Below are 27,074 nucleotides of genomic sequence, written 5' to 3'. Positions count from 1 at the left end.
CTCCACTATAAACTGGGAGCATGGACCGGGTGCACCGATAGGGTAAGCGTCCTCTGCTTTTCTAGAAACACCCGCCGAGTTGCTCATAAAAAGTCATTCTAAATTTGATATTCTTTTGCTTTTGTTTTTATTACCTACTGTGGATTATCACTTGACCTATTTGTCAAAACGTAGAGAAACATGGTGGCAATAGTGTTTTTTGTTATATGAACGGAAGTAAATGATTTCCTCTAAATTATGTATCCTGTCGAACATTTTTATTTAAAATGATAGCTTTCAACAGTTACAATTAACCTGATTCCTTTCTCCAAACTATCCTAAAATCATAATTCTAAACAATGACTACAGGTACATCACCAAATTAAGGTTAAATTTGAAATACTTTGTACCATGTTTTAAAAGTTGTTATCAAATATCAATGATGAAAGTAGTCAAATGCCTCAAGAGGTTAGTAACATTATTGATAAGTTTACAAACCAAATTACTGTTACTTCCGTGTAAAACGAACAATTTCTACGTATTTAAAACTTATCACTAACGAAATGACTGTGAAACAAATTTGTGTATTGAAGGTTGTATCATTTTACACAGGTAAGATTTATAAATTACATATGTGTAACAGAGTTACAGTATGTATTTGTAAAAATATTCTAATTTTTATTTCATAGGAAATGTCTCACAAACTTTAAATTTCATTGGATTCTTTGTAGTCATTTTTTTCTTTGTTGGAAATTTGATTTTTTCCTTGAATATGAGTTTTTCTCATAAAAAGATATTTTTACACCTAGAGAACCAAATTCATCCTGGAGTAGTATTTCATTTCATCTGATGAGAACAATGTTTTACTTCATATTTATTAACCAACTGCCCAATTTACGTTAAAATATGTCAAAAACTGACCAATTCAAACCTGGCATCTACACGGGGACAATTTAAAAAAGAGGGCCAATATGGATCAAACCAGGCCAATACGGCATTATAACTTCCAATCGTTTGACACCGCCATTTTCAGTTAGAATTGGATTTCATGAACTTTGATCACGAGGACTAAAACCTGCAGAAACCTAAAAAAATCTTCCATTTTATACAAAAAAGATTTTTAAGACTGATTAATGCAACTATTCTACAAATCATCTAGTTGAGTTGGTTAATAAAATTGTCAATAAATATGTAATTTCATATTGGCCCGGTTACAAGTTTATGTCAATAATCTTGGCCTCGACAGCCCTATTGCCCCTCGGCGATGCCTCGGAACCAATACGACCGCCTCGACCATTATGACAGACCTCAAATTTATAACAGGGCCAATCTGAAATAACATATTTATTAACATATAGGAAAACTTCAATTATTTTTGTTGGATTACATATTGTTGGTGCATTAATTAAAAGTTTTGTGTGGCGTCTTCAGTTTTTGTGTTATTTATTTTATTCGGGTCGTTACATGATGTATGTAGATTTTCCTTCACTCTTATGAGGCTGACCTTATAGCTGATCTGATCAGAAAGAAAGAATATCGTTTGGCTAGATCCTTTCATCTCAGTTTCCGCTATATAGATGATGTATTATCTTTAAACAATCCTAATTTCGGGGATTTGTTACATCGCATCTACCCAAAAGAACGTGAGATAAAGGATACCACAGACACTATGAAGTCAGCCTCATATCTTAACCTACACTTAGAAATCGATAGTAAATGAAAACTATTGACCAAACTTTACGACAAACGTGATGACTTTTCATTCAGAATTGTCAACTTTCCTTTCATCTGTGGCAACATCCCTTCGACTCCTGCGTATGGAGTGTTCATATCACAACTCATACGTTATACGAGCTTTGACACTCTGGGTCGTATTTTTTTTCTTTTTTTTTTTTTCACTTCGTTAAAGTGTGATATCTTCATTATCTAATGTTTCGAACATGTTTAATATTAATCATGGGAACCAAGGATATAGCGGTAATCAAAGGAATGCAATCCAGGAACAAAGACCACACATGGAAAACAGACATACACAACAAAGAACATAAAGTAACTAAAATCATACATACAAAGTAACAAAAGAAAGCTCGGACTCCACTATAAACTGGGAGCATAGACCAGATGCACCGGTAGGGTAAGCGTCCAGTGCTTTTCTAGAAACACCCGCCGTGTTGCTCATAAAAATTCATTCTAAATTTGTTATTCTTTTGCTTTTTGTTTTTTACCTACTGTGGATTATCACGTGACCTATTTGTCAAAACGTTGAGAAACATGGTGGCAATAGTGTTTTTTGTTATATGAACGGAAGTAAATGATTTCCTCCAAATTTATGTATCCTGTCGAACATTTTTATTTAAAATGATAGCTTTCAACAGTTACAATTAACCTGATTCCTTTCTCCAAACTATCCTAAAATCATAATTCTAAACAATGACTACAGGTACATCATCAAATTAATGTTAAATTTGAAATACTTTGTACCATGTTCTAAAAGTTGTTGTTATCAAATATCAATGATGAAAGTAGTCAAATGCCTCAAGAGGTTAGTAACATTATTGATAAGTTTACAAACCAAATTACTGTTACTTCCGTGTAAAACGAACAATTTCTACGTATTTAAAACTTATCACTAACGAAATGACTGTGAAACAAATTTGTGTATTGAAGGTTGTATCATTTTACACAGATAAGATTTATAAATTACATATGTGTAACAGAGTTACAGTATGTATTTGTAAAAATATTCTAATTTTTATTTCATAGGAAATGCCTAACAAACTTTAAATTTCATTGGATTCTTTGTAGTCATTTTTTTCTTTGTTGGAAATTTGATTTTTTCCTTGAATATGAGTTTTTCTCATAAAAAGATATTTTTACACCTAGAGAACCAAATTCATCCTGGAGTAGTATTTCATTTCATCTGATGAGAACAATGTTTTACTTCATATTTATTAACCAACTGCCCAATATACGTTAAAATATGTCAAAAACTGACCAATTCAAACCTGGCATCTATACGGGGACAATTTAAAAAAAGAGGGCCAATATGGATCAAACCAGGCCAATACGGCATTACAACTTCCAATCGTTTGACACCGCCATTTTCAGTTAGAATTGGATTTCACGAACTTTGATCACGAGGACTAAAATCTGCAGAATCCTAAAAAAATCTTCCATCTTATACAAAAAGGATATTTAAGACTGATTAATGCAACTATTCTACAAATCATCTAGTTGAGTTGGTTAATAAAATTGTCAATAAATATGTAATTTCATATTGGCCCGGTTACAAGTTTATGTCAATAATCTTGGCCTCGACAGCCCTATTGCCCCTCGGCGATGCCTCGGAACCAATACGACCGCCTCGACCATTATGACAGACCTCAAATTTATAACAGGGCCAATCTGAAATAACATATTTATTAACATATAGGAAAACTTCAATTATTTTTGTTGGATTACATATTGTTGGTGCATTAATTAAAAGTTTTGTGTGACGTCTTCGGTTTTTGTGTTATCTATTTTATTCGGGTCGTTACATGATGTATGTAGATTTTCCTTCACTCTTATGAGGCTGACTTTATAGCTGATCTGATCAGAAAGAAAGAATATCGTTTGGCTAGATCCTTTCATCTCAGTTTCCGCTATATAGATGATATATTATCTTTAAAAATCCTAATTTCGGGGATTTGTTACATCGCATCTACCCAAAAGAACGTGAGATAAAAGATACCACAGACACTAAGAAGTCAGCCTCATATCTTGACCTACACTTAGAAATCGATAGTAAAGGAAAACTATTGACCAAACTTTACGACAAACAGAATTGTCAACTTTCCTTTCATCTGTGGCAACATCCCTTTGACTCCTGCACTTTAACAAATAGACTTCTGGAACAGGGTTATGTTGCTACAAGATTGAAGTCATTACTACAGAAGTTTTATGGTCGTCATCATGAACTCGTGGATCGTTATGGTGTATCCATCAGCACCATGAAAACTTATTTATTCAACGGGTCCTTTTTTTCTTTCCTCGTTTGTCTACCCCGGACTTGACTCATTATGAGCAACTCGGCGGGTGTTTCTAGAAAAGCAGAGGACGCTTACTCTACCGGTGCACCCGGTCCATGCTCCCAGTTTTTAGTGGAGTCCGAGTTGCTCATTTACTTTTGTTACTTTGTATGTATGATTTTATTTACTTTATATTCTTTGTTGTGTATGTCTGTTTTCCATGTCTGGTCTTTGTCCCTGGATTACATTCTTTTGATTACCGCTATGACCTTGGTTCCCTTGATTATTCTTTCCTTGTTTCCTGTGTTCACTGTCAGATCATATTTTCACGTGTATGAATAGACGAATTTAACATTCACTTCCGTTCTGGAAAAGAGGTCAACTAAAATCGGGTGACGTTGCAGTTGGAACCAAGGGAACAGAAACTTTATTCGATTATTACAGATAATATGTAAATTCTACACATATTAAAAAAGCATTTCTGATATTTTATGTTCGAATATGTATTTCCTTATAACTATAACGGTTCTTCAAACCGAAAATCCTCTCTTTTTCTAGCGTAATACCGCAAATCTTTTTCCTACCAGATTCAACCTAAGTTGTGAATGTGAAAGTCGTTTATTAACTTACTGCTGACCCTTCGGTATTTCTTGCCGACTTTTTGTCATAGTATTTTCTCATTTCTTGAATCATGGACAATGACAATTATTATATACATGTTTTTTTTTCTATATTACTTCGCAAGTTCTTACATACACAACTGAGGTACAAAACTATAGGACTGGCATATCATGGTTTGATGCATCCGAAAAATGTGGAGAGATGGGACTTGAAAATGAAATGTTAACTTTACAGAGACTTGACAGCTTACAGAACAATGAATTTTGGATTGGAGTAATTGAGTATGAAGAGCTAACACCATGGATTGAAGAAATTGGTAAGAAAATATTATAACGTTTTTTTTTCTTCATTGGGGTCAAAACTTATGTAAACAAAGAGGAATAAAAACTTTATAATTTTGACATAACATTTTGTTTAAATGTATATAAATGGTATAAAAGTAAAATTCTGGATAGCCCCAAAGTGTCTGCTAAAACGAAGAACTCTAACTAATATTTAGAAACGTCATTCTAAAGTAGATTGAATATTTTATAAACTCCTATAAAAGTTAATAAATTTTTTTAGGAAATTTTTTAGCTTATAATTTAAAAAAAAAAGTATTTCATCATAACTGCTCTATATCATTTTGCTCTATATACGATAGAAAGGCCAAAATGCTGATAAAACACTTTCTAATTATTTAATGATTATTTAAAAGCCTTCTTATTAGTTAATTTTCTTTCGATTTGACTTGAGACTGAGACGTCATTAATAGCGATGATCCTTTTTGTCAATGATGTTATGAATACAAACAAATTCAGACGCTTGACGGAAATCTATTACATGTAATTATCAAATTATTTAAGCAGAGTTTCTAATTTCTGATACATTATAAGAAATAACCTGGTTTGTAGCATTCAACTTCATAAAGAGTGCAACTGACGTACACCTGATGATTTTAAATAAACCTAATAAAGACAAGAATGCTATTTTAATAGAAAAAAGTCAAGTATCTATACTATCATTCTGTCGTAATATGTTTTATCAAAGAGCTTATAAGATATTTAAGTTGTTCACATTGAAAAAAATGTGAGGCTTCAAGAAAAGCAGAGGAGGTTAACACTTCCAACGAACTAGACTCATACTCCAGAGTTTCTGAAGATTCTGAATTTCTCTTTTAATTTTTTTTCTGTTAATTTTTATTCAATAAAGTGTCACTCTTTGTAAGAATCAGGCATTGATATAAGACAAAACAGACATTTTTGCAATTGTTATTTGACTTTCCCCTCATCATCTTGGTAAATTGACTTATAATTTCATTGAAATGGACTGAAAATTAACATTTCAAGTGATGATAACTCTGCTAAACACTTCATTTTTCTAACATTTTATAGAAAAAAAATCCAGTGATACAAAAGTAAATACATGGTCTTTTATAAATAGAGAAAGCAGTCTTGATTGAAATTATATTGTCTTGTTTTGACATGATGTTTCTTGTTTTTCCCATTTTGCCTGATTCTTAAAACAATTAAGATTAAGTGTAAATTATTGTGTTTGTCTAATTTCCAGGTGTAGTCCTTGTTCTTAGTGTTCTAAACATTGTAATCTTTCTTTTAGTTTCAAGTTCATCAATTTATTCAGTTTAGCATAAATCCAAGCTTAACGAATATTTAATAGGCTGCATCCGTGCTTTTAACAAGCAAGATATCCGCCGGTCATGTAACCTAGGAATAAAATTTAACCAATTTAAACAATTAAGAAAATCACGTAACAATTCTATTTATTTTCATAAAATATTTAAATAAAATAATGAATAGATATTTAATAATATTATTTCATACGGATGATGCATAAAACAACTTCGCCAAGAGTTTTACAGAGTGGCGTTTTATTCGTAGATAAGCAGTCAATTTTAATAAAAATCGTAAGTGTGAATCGATCGTAAGTTGTGACATCATAGTGCTATGTTATAGTAAGACGTATTAACCTTACGATTACTTTTCCACTTACGACTCTTTTTCGGTGAAAACCACAGGCCCTTGGAAAAAGGATATTTTTTAACAACAAATTATTACTAAAACATTTTTTTCCTTATTTGATTTATTATATGTCCCCTTGCTATTGAATGCTGTATATGTTATGCCCAGTTTTTCGTCAATCTCCTCTAATCGGTCCATCTAATCGGTCCATGTGTCACTGACCTTTAATTTACCACTGGTATCGGAGTTACGGTATTTGAGGACTAGAGAGCGTGTGTCACTTTGTCTGTGAATGATATTCAAATTCATCATATAGATAGCAGTGATTTACAGATTGTTCCCAGTGTAATTTATGCGATAATTCACACTGTGAAATTTCACTCTCGCGCTTCCTCCCGCCAAAACATCACAACACGAATATCAATCCGCCGTTCACAAAATTTTAAATTTGTGTTGACAATAACAATGCATAAGGGAGCAAATCTATGAAATAAATAGGATAACCAATTGATCACTCGTGCTAAGAACGCATTAGGTGTTCTTCGGCACTCGTGATCCAATTAATTACCCTTTTATTATTATGTGTAACTATTCTGTATTTAACCACTTAAATGTGAAACAATCATTCCCAAAGGCACCTTATAAATCATTTCTGACAGGTTGTAAAAGCAAAAAGTCACCAGACAAAACAACCGTCAACCCTAAAAAAAAACCAGTAATATTCCTGATTTTTGTACATACATATTCAACTTGAGCTGACGTTTTAGTGATTATCATTGAAAATCTATTCTGTTTTAAATTTTAGAATTTCATTCCTAATGTTAGTTTACTTTTCATCATTCAGCAACCACTGCAACAGGTTGTCATTTTCATTTCGGCCATCTTCAAGGTCTGTCCATATATGCAAATTAAAAGTGCAAGCTATCTCGTCATTAGGCACAGCTGCTCTGATACCAGTTAAACAATCACTGCCACAAGCACCCCTTTTCTTAACGATTGGACTGCTTTGTGAAATACACAGGACTTCCCAGTACCTGCTTAATCAAGGGAAAGACCACCACTTCATTTAGGTAGGCTCTTATGATAAATCATACCCACGTAAGCAAAAATAAATAACCTTTAATGCGCTTTTAAAAAATGTTCAAGGCTATGCAAAATTCCAAATCTTTGAAATATATGTGAATAGCCATCTTGTAGAACTCTGCTATCTGAAGGAAGATCGAAAGCAGACTTTTTGAATTTTTACCGATAGCTTCCAACTGGCTCGTGATGTCAATAAGTCGGTTTGGTACTGATGCAAGTAGTGCAAATAATATGTAAACAAAGAATATTCCGTAAATATTTCTACGATCCTGGTTATCTAATCATCAAGACATGTTATCTTGTCAAGCGTATAATTGTACGAATGATGAAAGAGAAATATTTTAGAAGTTTTTTGACCGGCAACACGAACATTCTTCGTAAAGTAGCCACTAGATTTTCCTCAGACTACTAGTCTTCTGGTTGCAATCCCATTGTTCGTCAATGTTGTCTGGCATTTGCTTACATGTTGCGCCTCAGTCTCTTTTTAGTTTTTTTTTTTTTTTTTTTTTTTTTTTTGGTTGCAATCAGTAGTGGAAAAGTCCAAAATTTGTGATTTCTTTGGACATCGTAATCAATTACCTATTTACTTTCACTTTACAAACCGACTTTGTGACGTCACAACTCAATCGACCATGGTGGTGCCTATAAGCGTGTGAGGTTCAAATTCCCTTATTATAAATCGAGATTATTTAGTTGAGAAAAGGAATTTATTTTGTTTCTATTTAATTTTCATGACCATTTAACAGATTAGTTTCGATATTTATGACTTGCACAATAACAATTCTCCTTTTAGTTAAGCAATTATTGTAACCTTTTAAAATCATATGCATAAATATAATTGATCTTTGATCGTCCATTTACATGTAAAAGAAAAACAAGACAACTTATTTCAAGTATTATCAACCTGTCCGTGCTTACTCCGTATCGGAACTTCTTATGCCTTTTCGTTCTTCTAAGTTATTTCGGAATGTCTCGTGAGCCAACCTGTGTTACCTCCCTTGAAATTCAAAGAAGCTTCCGGGTATGGAAACATTGGAATTTAAAAAAATTATATTATGATTATAAAGACACTGTCGTGCCGGGAATAAGTATTGTGCAAGAAGGAAAATACGACAAGAAACGAATGAATCGTCAATACCGACGATTTTTGTAAAAAACAAATCCTGGTCCTAAGAGCCTGTGGTGAAAACGGCAAAAGATTCTGACATGATAGTGCAATGTTATTATCATTTAACTGTTACATAATTTAAAACAAAATCCAATCGTTTGAAATCTTGTGAAACCCTCGGAAATCACATAAAATGTAAAAATGTTTTTGCGATTTTGTAAAAAAAAATTACCTCATGTAGCACCTCCTTATCACAGGTAAAATTGTTGAAAGTTTGTGGTTAAAAAAGTTTTTTTTTTTATTGACATACCCCTCTTCGACACTATGTACAAAAAGAAAACACGGAATAAAGGGGTCTATATTTTATACCCTCTTCCAACTAGATGTGATGTATTATTGTTTACTGGTGTTCGTCTGTCCTCCTTCCATATGTTCAGACTTAGTATATGCACAAAGGTAAAGATGCTACCACCAGTTTTGGTTTTTTTTTTTTTTTGTTTTTTGTTTTTTTGATTTTTTGTTTGTTATTTTTTAATAATGAATTATATCCTTTTAAACATTGTTGTAAAGCATTGTTGATAATGCATATTTAATAAAGTTCAATGAAACATCATTTGAGCAAAGGAGTGTGATATTTTAGGGTGCTTTGAAAAGAAAACTGTAAGCCAAATACCTTCGATTCAAACAACTATTGGATACTGCCAACACATGTGTCAACAGCAGTCAGACAAATCAGCCTATTTTGGTTATACGGTATGTTTTAACATTTGTCATGCGAATGTACAAAGTATTTCATACTTGAAATGGTTTATTTGTATTAGAATATGCTTTCGCAATGTCTATTGATATTATCAATTCCCTAATAAATCCATGTGTATTGGTAATTTCAACCTGATATGTGATCTTTACCTTACCGGACTGTATCATTTATCTTTTAATTTACTAAACGCACATGATAGAGTGAATATGCTTTGGTAACGTGACTTATGTAGAGCCACTCAGTCTATGATGTAACTTAACTGTAATGTTTGAATGAGAGTGATCTGATTGGTTACATGTAAAATTTAGTGCATTGGTGATGTCAGAGCAAGCTTAAAGATGTGCCTGAATATTGTTTACAGAGTTGGCCGTGGTGATATGTTTCATGGAGAGTAACAGATTAATTGTGATTGGTTTATACATGTGGTATTGAAGAAAATTTAGATTCATCCATTTTCTTAATAGTGTTGAAAAGCTTAACAATCAATAATCGGTTGGATTTTTTTTTTCAAATAAATATAATATATGATTCGTTAAACATTCGATAAAACACTGCTAAATATATGATAAGTCAATTTTCTGCATCATGAAACCCTAAAAAGCTTATATTCATGTACGAATTTTCTAAGAATGTTAAAAGTATCACCATACCTCTTGAAAACAAGTCTTAGTATTAAATATAATGCTCATTCAGAGCATACCAATACTGTATTAATAATTGATGTTTAAAATAACGATGAATCCAACATATCTGCTCAATTAACCCTAATTTACAACATAAAGACTATGCAAAAAAGACCTTATGGACACTACTGTTTTTAGAAATGTACAACATATTTGTCATATTTTAGATATTTGAGCAGTGATTAACATATAAATATCTTCATCATAAAGCCAGAAAGGCATTACTTGCAGTTTTACATACTATGAGCGGTATTTTTTGTTCATTCTGAGGCATATTTTAGCGGGGTTGGGTTACCATTTTTTTTCATATCAATGGCATTGAAGAAGTTCAAGTGCTAAAATGTTTTCATTCATCAGAAGGCTAAGATGCTATATAAATGTTTTTTAATGTTTAAAAGCTTTATTAAAGTACAGTTTTTTTGTTTAAGCAAAATGCAAATGGAAGTAAAATGACGAAAATCAGAAATACCGAGGTCCTTTTTATCAAAAACTTAATTTGCACTATACAAATGGATTTGATATGCAATGTTTCGTACACAAAACTGAACCGGTCTAATTTTGTAAAAAATTTAAAAATAAAACTTAAAATTTGGTGGGAATATTGATTGTGGGTAGAAGAGCATACGTACATAAATAGACGAAATACTTGTGAAAGCAAAGAGGTGTAAAATGCACACTTTAAGCTATCCGGAAAGATTCAAGTCCTCACCGGATTGTGTTCTCTTTCCTGCACCGGAAAGCAAAGAAGTGTAAAATGCATATTTTAAGCTATCCGGAAAGATTCAAGTCCTCACCGGATTGTGTTCTCTTCCCTGCACCGCCTGGCTTTTCCCAAAAATGCGTAACTCTTAGAATTAAAATCATGAACTAATAATCAGAAAAAGGTACATTTCTATTTTTTTTTTACAATAATACCATGCCTACCTACTTTTTCTTGCAGTTTAAAGTGTCTGATATTTTAGCAAATCTGTTTTTTGACAATTACCTTTGTGAAGGCACCCACAATTTGTTATGAAAACTGTTTTTAATATTTTACCATGGCTACAGATTTGCATGACCAAGGAAAGAATATCTACCTCTTTTTCGTGGATCTCTATAATGTAAGATTTGAAAAATATATACTTTTTACACAAAAAAAATGTTTTATTAAGTGTCTCAATACAGTTTTTTTTCCACAAATTATCATAAAGTTATCTGCAGAGAACTATCTGTATAGTGGACCCTTATGGCAGGCTTCATGCACCCTACATTTAGAAGATATCATTTTTTTCCCAAAAATGCTTAACTGTTAGAATTAAAATCATGAACAAATAATCAGAAAAAGGTACATTTCTATTGTTTTTTTTTACAATAATACCATGCCTACCTACTTTTTCTGGCAGTTTTAAAGTGTCTGATATTTTAGCAAATCTGTTTTTGACAATTAACTTTGTGAAGGCACCCTTGAAGGCTAGATCCTTCAATCTCAGTTTCCGTCAGATAGATGACGTGTTATTTTTAAACAATCCTAATTTCGGGGATTTGATATATCGCATCTACCCAAAAGAACTTGAGATAAACGATACTACAGACACTGTGAAGTCAGCCTCATATCTTGACCTACACTTAGAAATCGATGGTAAAGGAAAACTATTGACCAAACTTTACGACAAACGTGATGACTTTTCATTCAGAATTGTCAACTTCCCTTTCATCTGTGGCAACATCTCAACGACCCCAGCGTATGGAGTGTTCATATCACAAATCATACGTTATGCCAGAGCTTGCCGAAACTACGAAGACTTTTTGTATCGCGCTAGAACTCTAACAAATAGGCTTCTGGAACAGGGTTATGTTGCTACAAGATTGAAGTCATCACTACAGAAGTTTTATTGTCGTCATCATGAACTCGTGGATCGTTATGGTGTATCCATCAGCACCATGAAAACTGATTTATTCAACGGGTCATAGTTTTCCTTTCCTCGATTGTCTACCCCGGACTTGACTCATTATGAGCAACTCGGCGGGTGTTTTTGTAGAAAAGCAGAGGACGCTTACCCTAACGGTGCACCTGGTCCATGCTCCCAGTTTTTAGTGCAGTCCGAGTTGCTCATTTACTTTTGTTACTTTGTATGTATGATTTTAGTTACTTTATGTTATGTATGTCTGTTTTCCATGTCTGGTCTTTGTCCCTGGATTACATTTTTTTTATTACCGCTATAACCTTGGTTCCGTTGATTATTCTTACTATAGAAATCAATGCTTTTTAAGCATTATTACTATAGAAATTAATGCTTTTTACGTATTATATAGTAAATCTGTAAGAAATTATAATTTTTGTTAATATGCCGCTTTAATCAGTCCTAAGCAACCAAATATGCTAATGTTTTGATCTTGTAATATGTTATGTCATGAAACTTTCATTTTTAGCTGCACATGTAGTGTCAGATTTGAAAAAAAAACATCAATTTATTTTCACTTTACACATAAGTTAGTCAACCGAACAACCAGTTAATGCACAATTTAGAAATATTATGCTGCAAAAATCCAGAATTAGTCCTTTAGTATGCAGCCTTGTGCTTATGACAAAATGCAGGAATTTTCACCCTTTCAGCCATGTCATATTTCATGTATAACAACTAGTTCGGCTACAATTCAACATGAATAATACTTTAAGTAATCAAATGATGTCACTTTTATGTTTGGTTTTTATTTTTTTTTAATTAAAAAGATCGCCCATTTCATGAAATACATGATTACAGCAGAGTGTAAGGTAGAAATGCAATAAATATGATGGATGTGGGCAAGTATTAGATTGCCTCTACAAACAATATCTATTATCCAATTTCAATAAATTTGGTTGCCATCATCAATCAGTGGATCGTCATGGTGTATCCATTTGCGCCATGGAAACTGATTTATTGAAGGTGTCATAGTTTTCCTTCCATCTTTTGTCTACCACAGAATTGACTTTTTATGAGCACTCGACGGGTGTTTCTAGATAAGCAGAGGACGCTTACCCGGTGCACCTGGTCAATGCTGCCAGTTTTTAGTGGAATCCGAATTGCTCATTTGGTTGTGTTACTTTGTATGTATGATTTTATGTACTTCGTGTTCTTTGTTGTGTTTGTGTTTTCTTTGTCTGGTCTTTGTCCCTATATTACATTCTTTTAATTTTCGCTATGATCTTGATTATTCTTTGTAATACTCATATGCACACAACTTCCAAAACGTACAAAATATTAATGTAAAAGCAGATCCTTATTCATAAGGTTGCACTATACGGATTGGATTGAAGTGCACTGTTTCGTACAAAAAAATGAACCAGTCTATTTTTTTTAAACTTGGTGGAAATATTGATTGTTTGAGTTGAGCATTCATAAATAAATGGATGCAATACTTGAGAAGGTAAAGATGTGTTAAATGCACGCTTTAGGTAGTTCAATACAGTTAGGTCATTTCTGAAATTTTTGTCTCATTTTGTTCAAATTAAGCCGTTTGGAGGCAGTCCGCACATGAAAATTATTCATGTAAATGTGAAATTTTCAGGGGAAGGGGGTTGCAATTTTTCAACTAAATGGAATTGAAATAGTTCAAATATTTATTAATTGAGATCGTTTGACAGCTAATACAATATGTGAATGTACGATATCATATAAAACTTGTTTGAACGACAATGTTTTAAAATAAAGTGACAAAACATGTGATATAAAAGAATATGAAATTCTGAAAATTCCTCTATTATGTTGGATATTCGTACATAAAAAACATAATAGGTTTTGAGGTAGATTATTGACTTATCTATTGAATTACACCACAGTTTAGACATTTTCGTTTGACTTTTTATGTTTAAACCAGTTTTTGTTATTTAGTCTTCATATGGAAATTGTCATAAATCATCAAAACAACCCCAGAAGTATCAATTGTAATAATCCTTGAAAAGTAAAAAAAGCCATTTTTACTATAACATTAACACTCTAAGATTTTGATATTGAAAAATATTTTAATTTGAGCAATTTTTCGAAGGGGTAGGGGTTCAGATTGTATATATAACTCAGTAATCGTAAGTTTTATGCTAATTTTTGCGATACCGATGGAGAGCTAAGGCGATGGTATACATAATTATACCTTCATAAATATAAAGTTTATTCATATGATGTCTTAGGATCACTTAGACACTACAACAATGGAGTACTAAAATCCTGACTTTTTGACCCAGTGGGTAACAAAAAAAGAGTATACATTGGTAACAGATAGATTTGTACATTTGAGATATAAAGATACTTGAAAATCATAATAGAGTTGATGAGTTTGAAGGATGAATGATGGTTAATCCAGCCCATACACAGAATTAAACTGAAAATTGAACAACATTGTTAAAAGACCAGATATTACAGCTGTTTTGTTTAAAATCCCTTTGATCTTGCTATACGCCAGTCGAGTGAGATTGAAAACTATCCCTGGTTTCTATGTCCTCGCGTGACATACAAGCAACATCGTAGGAATATTTGTCGACCTAAATAACCATCTGTTTGTTTACTGTATATGAAGTAATGGCTTATTTGTGGCATTATTTTCTAGCCTATATTGGAAGATGATTAAATATAGTAACTTACCCGATAAGAATGAATAAGTCCTTACATTATTCCACAAAGTTTAAACGCGAGCGTTATAGTTAACCGATTTGTTTTCAAATTATGTGTATCACAGCTGCAAAACATACTTGACGTCACGTAGCACGTCGCCGAACAATAGTCCCGAAAGGAATCTATGCAGCGCTTATAAAACATACATATTTAGGTCAGGAAAATAACAATAAAAGAAAGCTAATACCTTACACTTCAGCAAAATAGCTATTGTATTAGATTATCAAATACTTTTTCAACTCGAGGGAGATTTCGATTTTATTAGATTATTTAATATTTTTCAACTCCCTCTCGTTGACAAGTATTAAATAATCTAATAAAATCGATGCTTTTCAAGGCAATCAATTATACGACACGATCCATGAATAAGAACGATTGTTGTACGATGAACACGTTTTACACAAAGAAACATGTTGGTAAAAAATTCGTATCCGTACTTTATTTTTTTCAAATTTTAATTTTTACAGATATTTTTGTTATAGTTTTCCTTTATCCTTTTGAACTACATTTTGTGTGTCATCGGGAGCTCAGGGATACTTTTTTTTTTATTTCAGTGATTGTTTATACAGAATCAAATAAGTAACCATTTGGTCTAATTTCGCGAATCGCTCTTTATTTTTTTTTATTTATTTATATATTTATTTATTTTTTTTTTTTTGGAAAGGGGGGGGGTATTTTTTACAGACTTTATTTTGCATCTTCACGTTTATTGACAAACATATTATGTGAAGAATATTCGAACTTGAATTTTATCAATCTTTAATTTTCACGATTTCCAAAACTTCGCGAATATAGCGGAAATTATAACCTGTCGTCTTTTCCCGTCATACGGTATCAGTCTCACCGTCATATGAGTATTATAAAATCTTGTAAAGAATTGGAATTAGCAACCTTCTTTACTTTTGGCTTATATTGAATTCAGAAAAAGAAAAGTTAACGAGAATAGGAATGATGTGTATAGCAAAGAAACAACAACCCCATCGGGACTGATGAAAGCGTCAAGGACACCCATTGGTAAATGAACGACGAGAAAACTATCATACCACAAGGCAGGTTGCAGCTGCCCCCCACCCCACCACACACAAAAAAAATCTGATTTATTTGAAAGTCTTTATTTCATTATCTTTTAGAAGTCAAAGTAAACCGATTACTGTGGGAACGCTGATATATGTTCCCACTTTCATTTTGTTGGCCATCCTTCAAAAGAATTGCAACTGTTGATAAAATATTTTTTTTCTTTCTATTTTTAAAAGCAATTTTTCAATTACTTGTACTATTCTTCTGTATCAAAATTGTTCTCTTGCTTGTAGTTTCATTTAAAGGCTCCATCAAATGAATTTCTGGTTATGGTGATTCACGTTGATTTAACTAAATAAAACTTTTATATTTCCCCTATTGGCAGACTTGGCCTTCAACGAGAAAAGACAATGGGTGCCTATTTATAAACTTTTCACTATATATATCCCCCTTTCCCAATTCCCATTGTCCCTATCCCACTTCCTCATCGAAAACTCCCCATTCCCCATACAATCCACATTGCATTTTTCATAACCATCAATTAAATACATATATAAATTCTCCAACATTTAATCTGTTATTTTGATTTATCAAAATACAATTATTTTATCAATAAATACTTCAAAAACTAACTTCCTCATCCTCCACATTTAAAATTCCAAACTCGTCCCCATTTCCCTTCCCTGTATTCCCCATCCCTAATATACCATGGAATGGGAAGATTCTTCTTTTTTATCGTTTGTCATTTGGTATTTCTGTATTGTTTTGCGTCCTGTGCGTCCTGTTCAATGTAGTTTTCCTCAGAGTTTTCAATGAACAGCATAAAAATTCCCCACTTTGTACTAAATGAATGTAATACCATAGCTCCTAGTGACAGTGCCCGGTTTGCGTCCTAAGGAAATTGTATGATGTTTTGTAAAACACTTTGATGTTTAACAACACATATTAACCGATATGCTGCGTTTTAAATGTAAACGAATACTTGTGCGTTTTGAGAAGTAAGTGGACGATGATTATTTTAAGTATTCTACTTATTCATATTTATAAGAGAATATTTGCATTTTGCGCTTTAAATTACTTAATCAACATATCATTTTCATTTTTATTCCAAGGATATGATTTCCATTTATAACACACTTTATAATAAAAATATTGAGAAAAAAAGTTTTAAATTCACATCACTTTTACCATTATATAACAAATCATTCGATAAATTACAAATTGTTTATAAAATGGTAAAAAAGATGGAAAAGTTGTAAAATATAGAACTTAACCGTGTATACTTAAAATTTTACCGTTTTCTACTATATATCATGAATTACATATCAAATGCCAGTTTTATTTAAGGAAAATAAAGAGTGTCGATGTTTTCTAACAGAGGACATACAACCTGCCGGAAATGTTAGTGTAAAGAATTGCAAAGAAAACTGCACGAAATATACAATGATTTACAGGCGTAAGTTTAACAATCATTTACAAACATTTGTATTATAATATTAGCAAATAAACGGTCTGGCTTTCAGAAAAAATCTTGCTTACCGTTATCATTTATGTTTTATAGTGCAGCATTTCTTTGTCAGTCTGACTGAAACATTGTGTTGTAGGTTACCAAATGATTTATTTAACTTTTGGGGTATTTGATGATACTGACAACTTAAGCAACAATCTGTAAGAATCATGCAAATTCTGTAATTTGTGTTACCCCTAAAATATGCTACACATTTTTATTTTTGAATTAAAGTTGTTTTATGTGACTCTATGATGAAATATATTATCATTCATTCCAATCTGTCAGCTCGTAGGATATAACCCACATCGAAAATCCAGTAGTTTATATTGTATCTTGGTGTCATTTACAGATTTTTGAATTCTACAATACGTTCTATATATATTTTTTATCTCCGAAGAGCACGGGTTATATGAAAAGCCACATGTAAATTTATGTTAACTATAATATTGTAAATATAAAAAAATACAAAAAAATATTAAGGCTTTCAAACTATGAATCACATTTTGAATGATTTTTACCCGAAGTGCTACTTAAGAAAGTTCATGAAACTCAGTTAGCATTGTTGAACAATAGACCTGGCTTATATTATTAAGCTAGTGTCGTGCTACCTTATGATTGTCGATAGTTATTTTATGACGTATGTACATGTAAGCATCTCTGTATAGCCTCATTTGATAAACTAAACATAAAACATATAATCCAATCGATTGATTGAAATGTTTGGAAATTGAATGGCTAAAAATATCTATTTAAAATAATGCAGAAACAAAATAAAAATGCGATACAAAACAAAAACAAGAACACAAAAAAAAAAAAACAAACAAAACAAAACAAAACAAAAAAGAAAAGAAAAAAAAAAAAAAAAAAAACAGTCACATAACAAATGATATCAAGATTCTTTACCACAGTTTGAAGATTTCTTGATCCGTATTGTTAAATTTTCTGTCATTGTACAAACATTCATTTAGCACCTGCTGATGGAGTACTCATACCAAAACTCATCAATGTGCCATAGCTTGCCGAAACTACGTGAACTTTTATAACGTGCTAGACCTCTTACAACTAAGCTTCTGGAATAAGTTCTGTTGCTACAAGATTAAGATCATCACTACATAATTTTATTGTCGTCATCATTAACTCGCGGATCGTTATGTTGCATTCATCTGCACTACGAGATCGCATTCGTTCAGCGTGTCATAGTTCCCACTTTCTCTTTCGTCTGCCTGGACTTTTTTATGAGGAACTCAGTGTGTGCTACTTGGAAAACATAGGGCGTTAATCCTACCGGTACACCTGGTCCATGCTCCCAGGTTTTTAGTAGAATCCGAGTAGCTCATTTACTTTTGTGCCTTTGAATGTGATATTATGTTTATTTTATATTATTTGTTGTGAGGCCTGTTTTCCCTTTCTGGTCTCCATTGTCATTGGAATATACAATTTTGATTACTACTTGAATCTTAGTTCCCTTGATTACTCTTGCATACATGAAAAAATGATAAGAAATAAAATTACATGCATACACTTTTAACATTTGATACAGATTTATTCCCAATAAATATTTCAGTGGATATAAAGTGCATTACATGTTTGTAAATCAAAACAAATATTTTTGGTAAAAATAATGAAGATGCCGATTTGACTAGGGTACGGTTAACTTTGGTTTGGTGCCGCTGTAACCAAGAGATGATTTAACTAGGTTCCGATTAAAATTGGTGTTTGTACCGATTCAACTTGTTAACAAGTGGTCGTCTTATCATAAAGCGCTGAACAAATAAAATTAGACATTTGACAAGGAAGCAAAGCATGGCCGTTTTGTTGGGTGATTTTAATACAGCTTTCCGATCCTGATCGCCGACCAATGATTTGAAGTAATTAGTACAAACATAAATTACAATAGGCTCGAATGCTGCAACACTGAATATATGCCATATATAAGATGTCGTCTTTGACATTTCTTTGACAATAACAGATTCACCTGAGATAAGGAATCTCAAATTGTAAAGACCAAGTACCAGTCCACATAAAATTCGGATACTGCTAATGGTGATTCATGGTAAAGAAAAACCCACCAAACAATGATGCTCTCTCAGTATACATATGCTGTACTTTCGTATAATAATAATCATTTTTGCATGCAGATCTTTTAAATTTACAAGTATCTCCTATTAAAATTAACCAAAGTAAAACCATATAAAGAACAATTTCTTGCAAAGTGCTTATTTCATGCAATAACCAAATGACAAACTAAACCTGATTATCAAAAGTGTTTTTAATTTAGCAAAAAACGTGAAATCGGTGGGTTTTTGGATATGCATTAATCACCTCCTGTTTGATTTATATAATGACTGCTACCTGAAAATCTTTTTTTAGAATAATATGCAAAAAATCTTGGGTCGCCAAAGAAGACAAATTTGATCATACACCTTATCTATTTGAAACGTTAATTTTAGAAAATGTTCTTTTTAATTTTAGGGTTCGACGATATGAAAATTTCAGACGACACAAAAATGAAATGTTCGATATCGAATTGTAAATCAGGGAAAATTTCGATTTTTCCACAGGATTGTACAAAAACAAATAGTTCTATACGAACCATGTGTCGTAAGTTTGTAGAATGTCATTTAGTTTTCATTATTACATTGAGAACATCGTTGAGAAAAATACCAAAATAAAGACTTAAAGGTTCAAAATTTGTACATAGTATTTCAATAACTGCATCAACCTTATCTTAATTTAATTATAATTTTGTTTTGAATTCAGTTTTTTTATCAATTTCATAGTATGTAGCTTTAAGAGAGAAACAAATGTTCATTTAAATTTAAAAGGTAAAAACTCAAAATTTGGAACTACATCTGAAAGTTCACACAAAGAACCATGCTGTCATTCCATTAACGCCAATTTTGCTTATTGCCATGTAACAATCGGGCAATTTCCAAAAAATACAAATGAATTATTGACTTTTATAAAATGATTTGATTAATCGCTTATAAAGTATCATCAACTGATTTTTTCTCAGAAAATGGTAAAATACCTGAGGGCCAGTCATGGGGCATAAAAAAAGGAAAAGCCACCGAAAAGTGTTATGAAAAAGGTTTGTTACTTGCATCGCCAACAGAAATCGACTGTTCCACTGATCAGCTGACATGGACAAATGTTTTTCGACAAGACATAACAGCAAAATATCGCATAGGTATGATAAAAATACATAAATTGTCATTAAATGAGGTTATTGCATTTTTTAAATTCTGTGGATATCAGACTGGAAGTAAATGAAAAGTACGAATTGTCAATTTATGAAAGTAAAATTTATTAAATAGAAAATATAGATGTATGACAAAAGAAATTGAAAATAATAGAAAGTACATTCAGAAATGATCAGCGGATATCCTACTAAATTAGGACTATATTGACTTACCACTTCTTCCGGTTGCAAAACACATGTTGTCTTTAGAAAAGCAAAAGATAAAAAAACATTTTTGTTGTTGAAAACAGGTTGGAACATAAGCGTTAAGGAAGCCTAGATATATTCATTATACCCTAGCAGTGGATGTGTCTCTATAAATGCTGTGTTGTGTGAAATATTTTTGAACCTGTTAGAGTGTCCGTGTATAACTTTTGTCTGGGATATTCCCATACCGTTTCATAGTAGAGATCAGCTAAAATTTAGCTGTAAATATCTGTTGATATTATCTACACTGACAGTACTATATTTGTGAATGATTTCAAGCCCAACACGATTACGTTCATTGAGGTTCTGTTGAAGAATTCATACGTAGAAAAATACTTAATAAAATGCACAACTTAAAAGGTTAAGACCATATTTTGCTAGTTCCTTTTTACATTCTGAAAGATGAACTTGAATGAATACAATTTAGAATTTTAAAGTAAAAATCAGAGCTTACCGAACTTGATTTCGAGAAAAATGAGTCTTAATAAAGTTGCATTTTATATGGATTCTGTGGGAATTTAACTTTTTTGCAAACTATCAAATTAACTTGTTCATAGAATTAATTCTAAATTTATATAATAAACAGTTTACTGCCATTCATTCATATTTCAAAGAGAAAATTTAGGGTCACCGAATTTTTTTCTCGTAATATTGAAAAACTGAAACTCCTATTACATTTCCATTGAACATTTTCCATCAATTTTCACCCTTTCAAAGAGGGTCTAAACAATTAATGTTTGTAATTTATGAAACAATCTAATTATATCTTAAATGTATTCAAACTGTTTTACATAATTTTTACATTATTAGTTCTTTGAAAATATATATGTCAGTATAATTTTATAAGGGGATAGGAAAGACTGCTCAGTATAACAGGAATGAGTAATCAAGCGAACCAAGATTCTAGCGGAAATCAAATGAATGTAATTCATGGACAAAAACCGGACATGGAAAATAGACACACACATAGAGCATTAAAATCCAAATTAATACATACAAGTAACAAAGTAAATCAGCGACTCAGCGTTAAAGAAACGAATAAACAAGTAATAACATGAATTATTTAACATTTCAGCCAAACCTTATTCCCGCCAATTTGAATTTTGTCATGTTGGAAAAAGAACTGATTCTAATACATCTTTAACTGTAACGAAAAAAAAATGTTGCAAGAAGTTAAAGAGGTTCGTGTGCAGGAAAAGTAAGTACAAATGATATCATTTATTACAAATTACATGTAACATGTTAATTAATTATTTGAAACGTTTCCCAATTGATTGCGGTTTTGCCACACATTGTTTTGAAAGTACATATTACAGAATTAAACAATACAAAACCATCGTGTACGATACAAATAAAAAAGAGGTGAAAAATAGCCACAGTTGAAAGTTTAAAAAGAACTGAATGCAAGCGAGTAAGGATACATATAAATGGAGGCACAAATGTTCGGCTTTGCACCAAATGGCCTTCGTCAAAGGCAAATAGCAATAGCTGAAAGGAGAAATACCAAATGCCAACCAAGACTAAAGAGATAGGGTGACCTTCAAATACTATTAAATACTTTTAATCTTGATCCTGATCCTATTATTTGTAATATGTCAAGCTTCCTTGCCGTTATCCTCTGTAATGTTTCAGATGATACAACAAAAAAAGTGGTGTGGTTTGGAAACAACGAGAGCGATAATAAAATTGATGATGGTTCAACGAATCTTGGTATGTTAAACAAAGACTGATGTTTCTTAATATTTTTCCAAAGTAACAGAAATAGAATGAACCGTGTATCTATAATTCTTTTATGATACATATGATACTAAATATTAAGCAGAAAAAGAATATTCGAAAACGAGTGTTCAGCTGTGTAAAGATATAATTTGACATTTGATTTTACCAGTTACAATAATTAAATGAAGATATGAAGTATATATTGTAAATGTCTTACATTGGTACTGAAATACGTTTCTTTTATTAAATGTGAAATGTCTCCTCTTTTAATTTGTCTCTTTTTTCATCCGGATTCGGAATCTCAAAAAGCGTAACATGCACTTTACTGCCACTTCAGATAATGGTTTGTAAATTTTGTACCAATATTGATGAAATATATAATTATTCATTCCAAGCTGTCTGCTCTTAGGAAATAATTCACATTGAAAATCCAACAGTTTCCATTGCATTTTAATGTCATCTCCCTTAATTGTGAATTATCTATAAACAGAGTTATATGAAAAGCCACATGTTAATTACTGTTCAGTATAAAATTTTAAACAAACATCAAAAATAAATATATGTAGGTTTTCCAACCAAGAATCATATTTTGCATGATCCTTACCTGGAGTACTGTTTAGCAAAAAACGTTGCAGTAAATATTCTACCAATCGTTATAAGACAACAATAAAAAAAGCCTATCTTTGATTCAGTTTACCAAATTGTTTTAATAATAAGAAAACACATACATGTATTAATACAAGACTATCCTCTTTTAACAAGTTATATGAAATGTTTTCTTTAGGAATTATAATTGGTGGATCTATAGGTGGTACAATAACTGTAATTGTGGTCGTTCTGGTTATTATCTTCTTATCAAGGTAATTAAGTAGCTTTATAAAAATCAGGCAGGAGATATTTCATTTATGTCTAAAGGCATCGGAATTACACTTTCATTTTAAATACAGAAACCGTTAAAGACCACTTAACCAGTCTTAGTTTGTCACTCGGGTGTTCAATATAAAATAGATCAAAATATCAAATTTATTCGACGAGCTTTAGGAACAGTCAGGTCGTGAGGGTTCCTCGAACTAAACTAACTTTTTACAGAGCGAGTACAAATACATATATTTATATTTTCGGCATTGTTCATGTATTTATTTTTATCCTGCAACCACTTTTTGTTAAATAAAACATGCGAAATTTGCCCAAAACAGTTGATTTTTTCAGTAATCTTTTTTTTGCGCAGCGGTCGACACGTGTACATTTAAACTTTTTAAATGTACCTGTTAACTGTTTTTGACGTTGCTCACAACTAAAAAGTTACCAGGAGACGTTATTATGCACTGGCAGAATAAAGCTTTGCGTTATTCAAAATCTTTTATTTTTACATAAGAACGCCTAGTTGCAGAATAAAAATAATGCATATTTTTATATGAAATTGACACTTTCAGAGAGCCATCGAATATAATTTGGTTGATTTAAGTGGAAAATAAATGTTTCAATTTCTAAAAACATAATTCAGGTCTGTATACAGAAAGAACTGTACTTACGTAAAATATAGCAAATTATTTTTTTCTGCACCATGAATCACCTATACGAATGACAGCGTCGGAACTTTATGTAGGCTGGTGCTTATGAATTAATTACTTATACATTGGCTTATCTAGTGATTTTCTAAAGGAATCCTTAACCAATATGTCACAATTTTCCGTTAAGATATACACAGAAAATTAAAATACAAGCATGATATACCCATGCAGTTATAATGCAAAGTTGGATAGCGAATTTTGGTTGATTATTGATTTAAATGTATTTCTTTTTGAATATTTTATCAATATTTCCACATAAACAAATATAGTTCTAAGGAGGTACACCTAGGGTAAGGGATATAACACTTGAAATCAGTGATATGTTTGTGACATATTCAATTTCACTTTGTGCCCTTTACTCTAGGTCTATACTTCCTTAAACAAATCAACAGAATAATTGGCTCTGCTTACACATAGGGTCATTGAACACAGATTAATGCTGTTCAGAAAGTCAATAGAGCAGGTGCGGATCCAGACATCTTGAAAAGGAGGGGTGCCAGTCGAGTTTCCTCATAAAAAAAGGGGGGCTAGGACATTATTTGCCATTTTTGGGTCAGTGCTACACATTAAAAATTTTCTAATAAAAAAGGGGGCTATCCCCTAAACTCCTCACTGGATCCGCCACTGTACAGCTATATCTTATTTGAACTGCAGGAAAACCAATATTCGAGTGCAATCTAGAACTAAGGGTCAGCTGACACTTTCATGCAAGTCAAAAAATGATAAAAACAATGGGGATCAGAACAACCGCCATGACCAAAACAAATCAGAAGACTCTAATATAAACTCTGCATACAACGTGGTAAGAAACAAACCTCATCTCGCAGCGACTGATGATATCTACACAATATCCGCTGACAATAGTTATGATCATCTTAACAATGTAATGAACAGGAAAAATAAACTCGCCCCAAATATCTATGGAATGGCGGGAAAGTGTGGTGAGGGTGAATATGACACATTGGCAAATATGCAACAATCAAATGCAATGCAGCTGGAAACTATATATGACGGAAACATACTTTCAAATGCAACCAGGGCTGTCGATTCAACATATGATACTGCGGATAACTTGGAACATTTCAACTGTAGTACAGAAGGTTTATACGACCAGAATTACATAACAAGCAATGTTTGATGTGTGATTTTGTAATAAATATCATGGGCGCTTCATGAAATGTATAAAAATAGGGGGTACGATTCAGGAAGTTATCAAAGGAGGTCAAGGCTAATATTGGCCCATTTATGCACTAAAAGTAAATTTGTCAATAAAGGGGAGGCTTTAAAAATGAGTTTTACATTAATTTCGCGTGATTATACCCGACCTTGGTAAAAGGAAATTGATCATAATTTCAAATCAAACTGATGTGAATCAAGTCTTTTATGACTATTTAAAAGAGTAATCAAGGGAACCAAGGTTATAGCGGTAATCAAAAGAATGTAATCCAGGAAATAAACAGAAGTGGAAAACAGACATACACAACAAAGAACATAAAGTAACTAAAATCATACATACAAAGTAACAAAAGCAAATGAGCAACTCGGACTCTACTAAACACTGGGAGCATGGACCAGGTGCACCTCTGCATTTCTAGAAACACCAGCCGAGTTGCTCATAAAAAGTCAAGTCCAGGGTAGACAAACGAGGAAAAGAAAACTATGACCTGTTGAATAAATCAGTTTTCATGGTTCAGATGGATACATCATAACGATCCACGAGTTCATGATGACGACCATAAAACCTCTGTAGTGATGACTTCAATCTTGTAGCAACATAACCCTGTTCCAGAAGCCTATTTGTTAGGGTTCTAGCGCGATACAAAAAGTCTGCGTAGTTTCGGCAATCTCTGGCATAACGTGTGAGTTGTGATATGAACACTCCATATGCAGGTGCTGAAGGGATGTTGCCACAGATGAAAGGAAAGTTGACAATTCTGAATGAAAAGTCATCACGTTTGTCGTAGTTTGATCAATAGTTTTCCTTTTTCATCGATTTCTAAGTGTAAGTCAAGATATGAGTCTGACCTTACAGTGTCTGTAGTATCCCTTATCTCACGTTCTTTGGGGTAGATGCGATGTATCAAATCCCCGAAAGTAGGACTGTTTAAAGATAATACGTCATCTATATAGCGGAAACTGAGATTAAAGGATCTAGTCAAACGATATTCTTTCTTTCGGATCAAATCAGCCATAAATTCAGCCTCATAAGAGTGAAGGAATAGGTCGGCATGTAAAGGAGCACAATTTGTTCCCATTGGAATGCTGACCGTTTGTTGAAAAACACGTGCAACACATTGGACAAATATGTCGTCGATTAAAAATTCCAGCATTTTGTAAACATCTTCCTCTGTATATTTGGAAGATGATTTGGAATTATTTCTTACAAAGTATGAGGAATAACTACCAAGAACTACATAAAATAAGTTATAACTAACAAACATTTTATTTTCATTAAAAAATTCCGTTAATCTCATGTAAAATATATATTGCATTTCAGAAGATTCTTGTTACAACTGTTAAAACTGTTTTAATAATGAATTTGTCTGTAACAGTAACAATGTGATCAAAATTGTATTCAAAGTGTAAAGAAATATAAAAAAAATAAGCCTCTTCACTTTAAGAGTCTCATGTAAATGAATAGGTCATTGTCTTCCCAATATTTTCTCCATTATTTCAGATATTACATTATCGATCAAAGATTGAGCAACAATTATTGTTATATAAGAAAGCTTTTTGAGGAATGATAATCCCCGAGAAAAAAATAATTCTACTTTTTAACCGCAGATACTGTCTTCCTATAGTGCATACATATTTATTTTCTTTAAACTATGATCTAAAAGCAAAGACAGACCTTTCCAACTAAATGTCATATTTATTTGGTGTATTCCTATACAATTTGTACAAATGAAAATATTGGCTGAGGTATTGAAATGTCTAGATACATACAGATTCAAATTACAATTACAATTAAAACAAATGAAT

The 27,074-nt window shown here is 32.1% G+C and overlaps 1 protein-coding gene across 2 annotated transcripts; it reads left to right on the top strand.

Moving 5' to 3' along the window:
- The first annotated feature begins 485 nt into the window (after positions 1 to 485).
- On the top strand, positions 486 to 25,805 carry LOC148598370 (uncharacterized). Of its 2 annotated transcripts, none has more exons than XM_088560471.1 (10): positions 486 to 591; positions 4,735 to 4,926; positions 9,400 to 9,512; positions 17,192 to 17,300; positions 19,827 to 19,955; positions 20,371 to 20,544; positions 21,878 to 22,000; positions 22,435 to 22,512; positions 23,306 to 23,381; positions 24,747 to 25,803. In XM_088560471.1, exons 1-10 carry the CDS (start codon positions 543 to 545, stop codon positions 25,228 to 25,230), a joined length of 1,527 nt encoding a protein of 508 aa, XP_088416597.1. In that variant the 5' UTR covers positions 486 to 542; the 3' UTR covers positions 25,231 to 25,803. The 2 variants fall into 2 exon arrangements, with proteins under 2 accessions (XP_088416597.1, XP_088416599.1); XM_088560473.1 differs by lacking the exon at positions 486 to 591 and adding an exon at positions 2,541 to 2,665 and having other exon boundaries at positions 24,747 to 25,805.
- The last annotated feature ends 1,269 nt before the right edge of the window (positions 25,806 to 27,074 follow it).

Source organism: Perna viridis, chromosome 14 (genome assembly GCF_037379345.1).
Source record: "Perna viridis isolate PV_CMFRI_1.1 ecotype Kerala chromosome 14, ASM3737934v1, whole genome shotgun sequence".
NCBI lineage: Eukaryota > Metazoa > Mollusca > Bivalvia > Mytilida > Mytilidae > Perna > Perna viridis.
The sequence above is the reverse complement of the archived record's forward strand: the minus strand, read 5'-3'. Positions and strand labels throughout refer to the sequence as shown.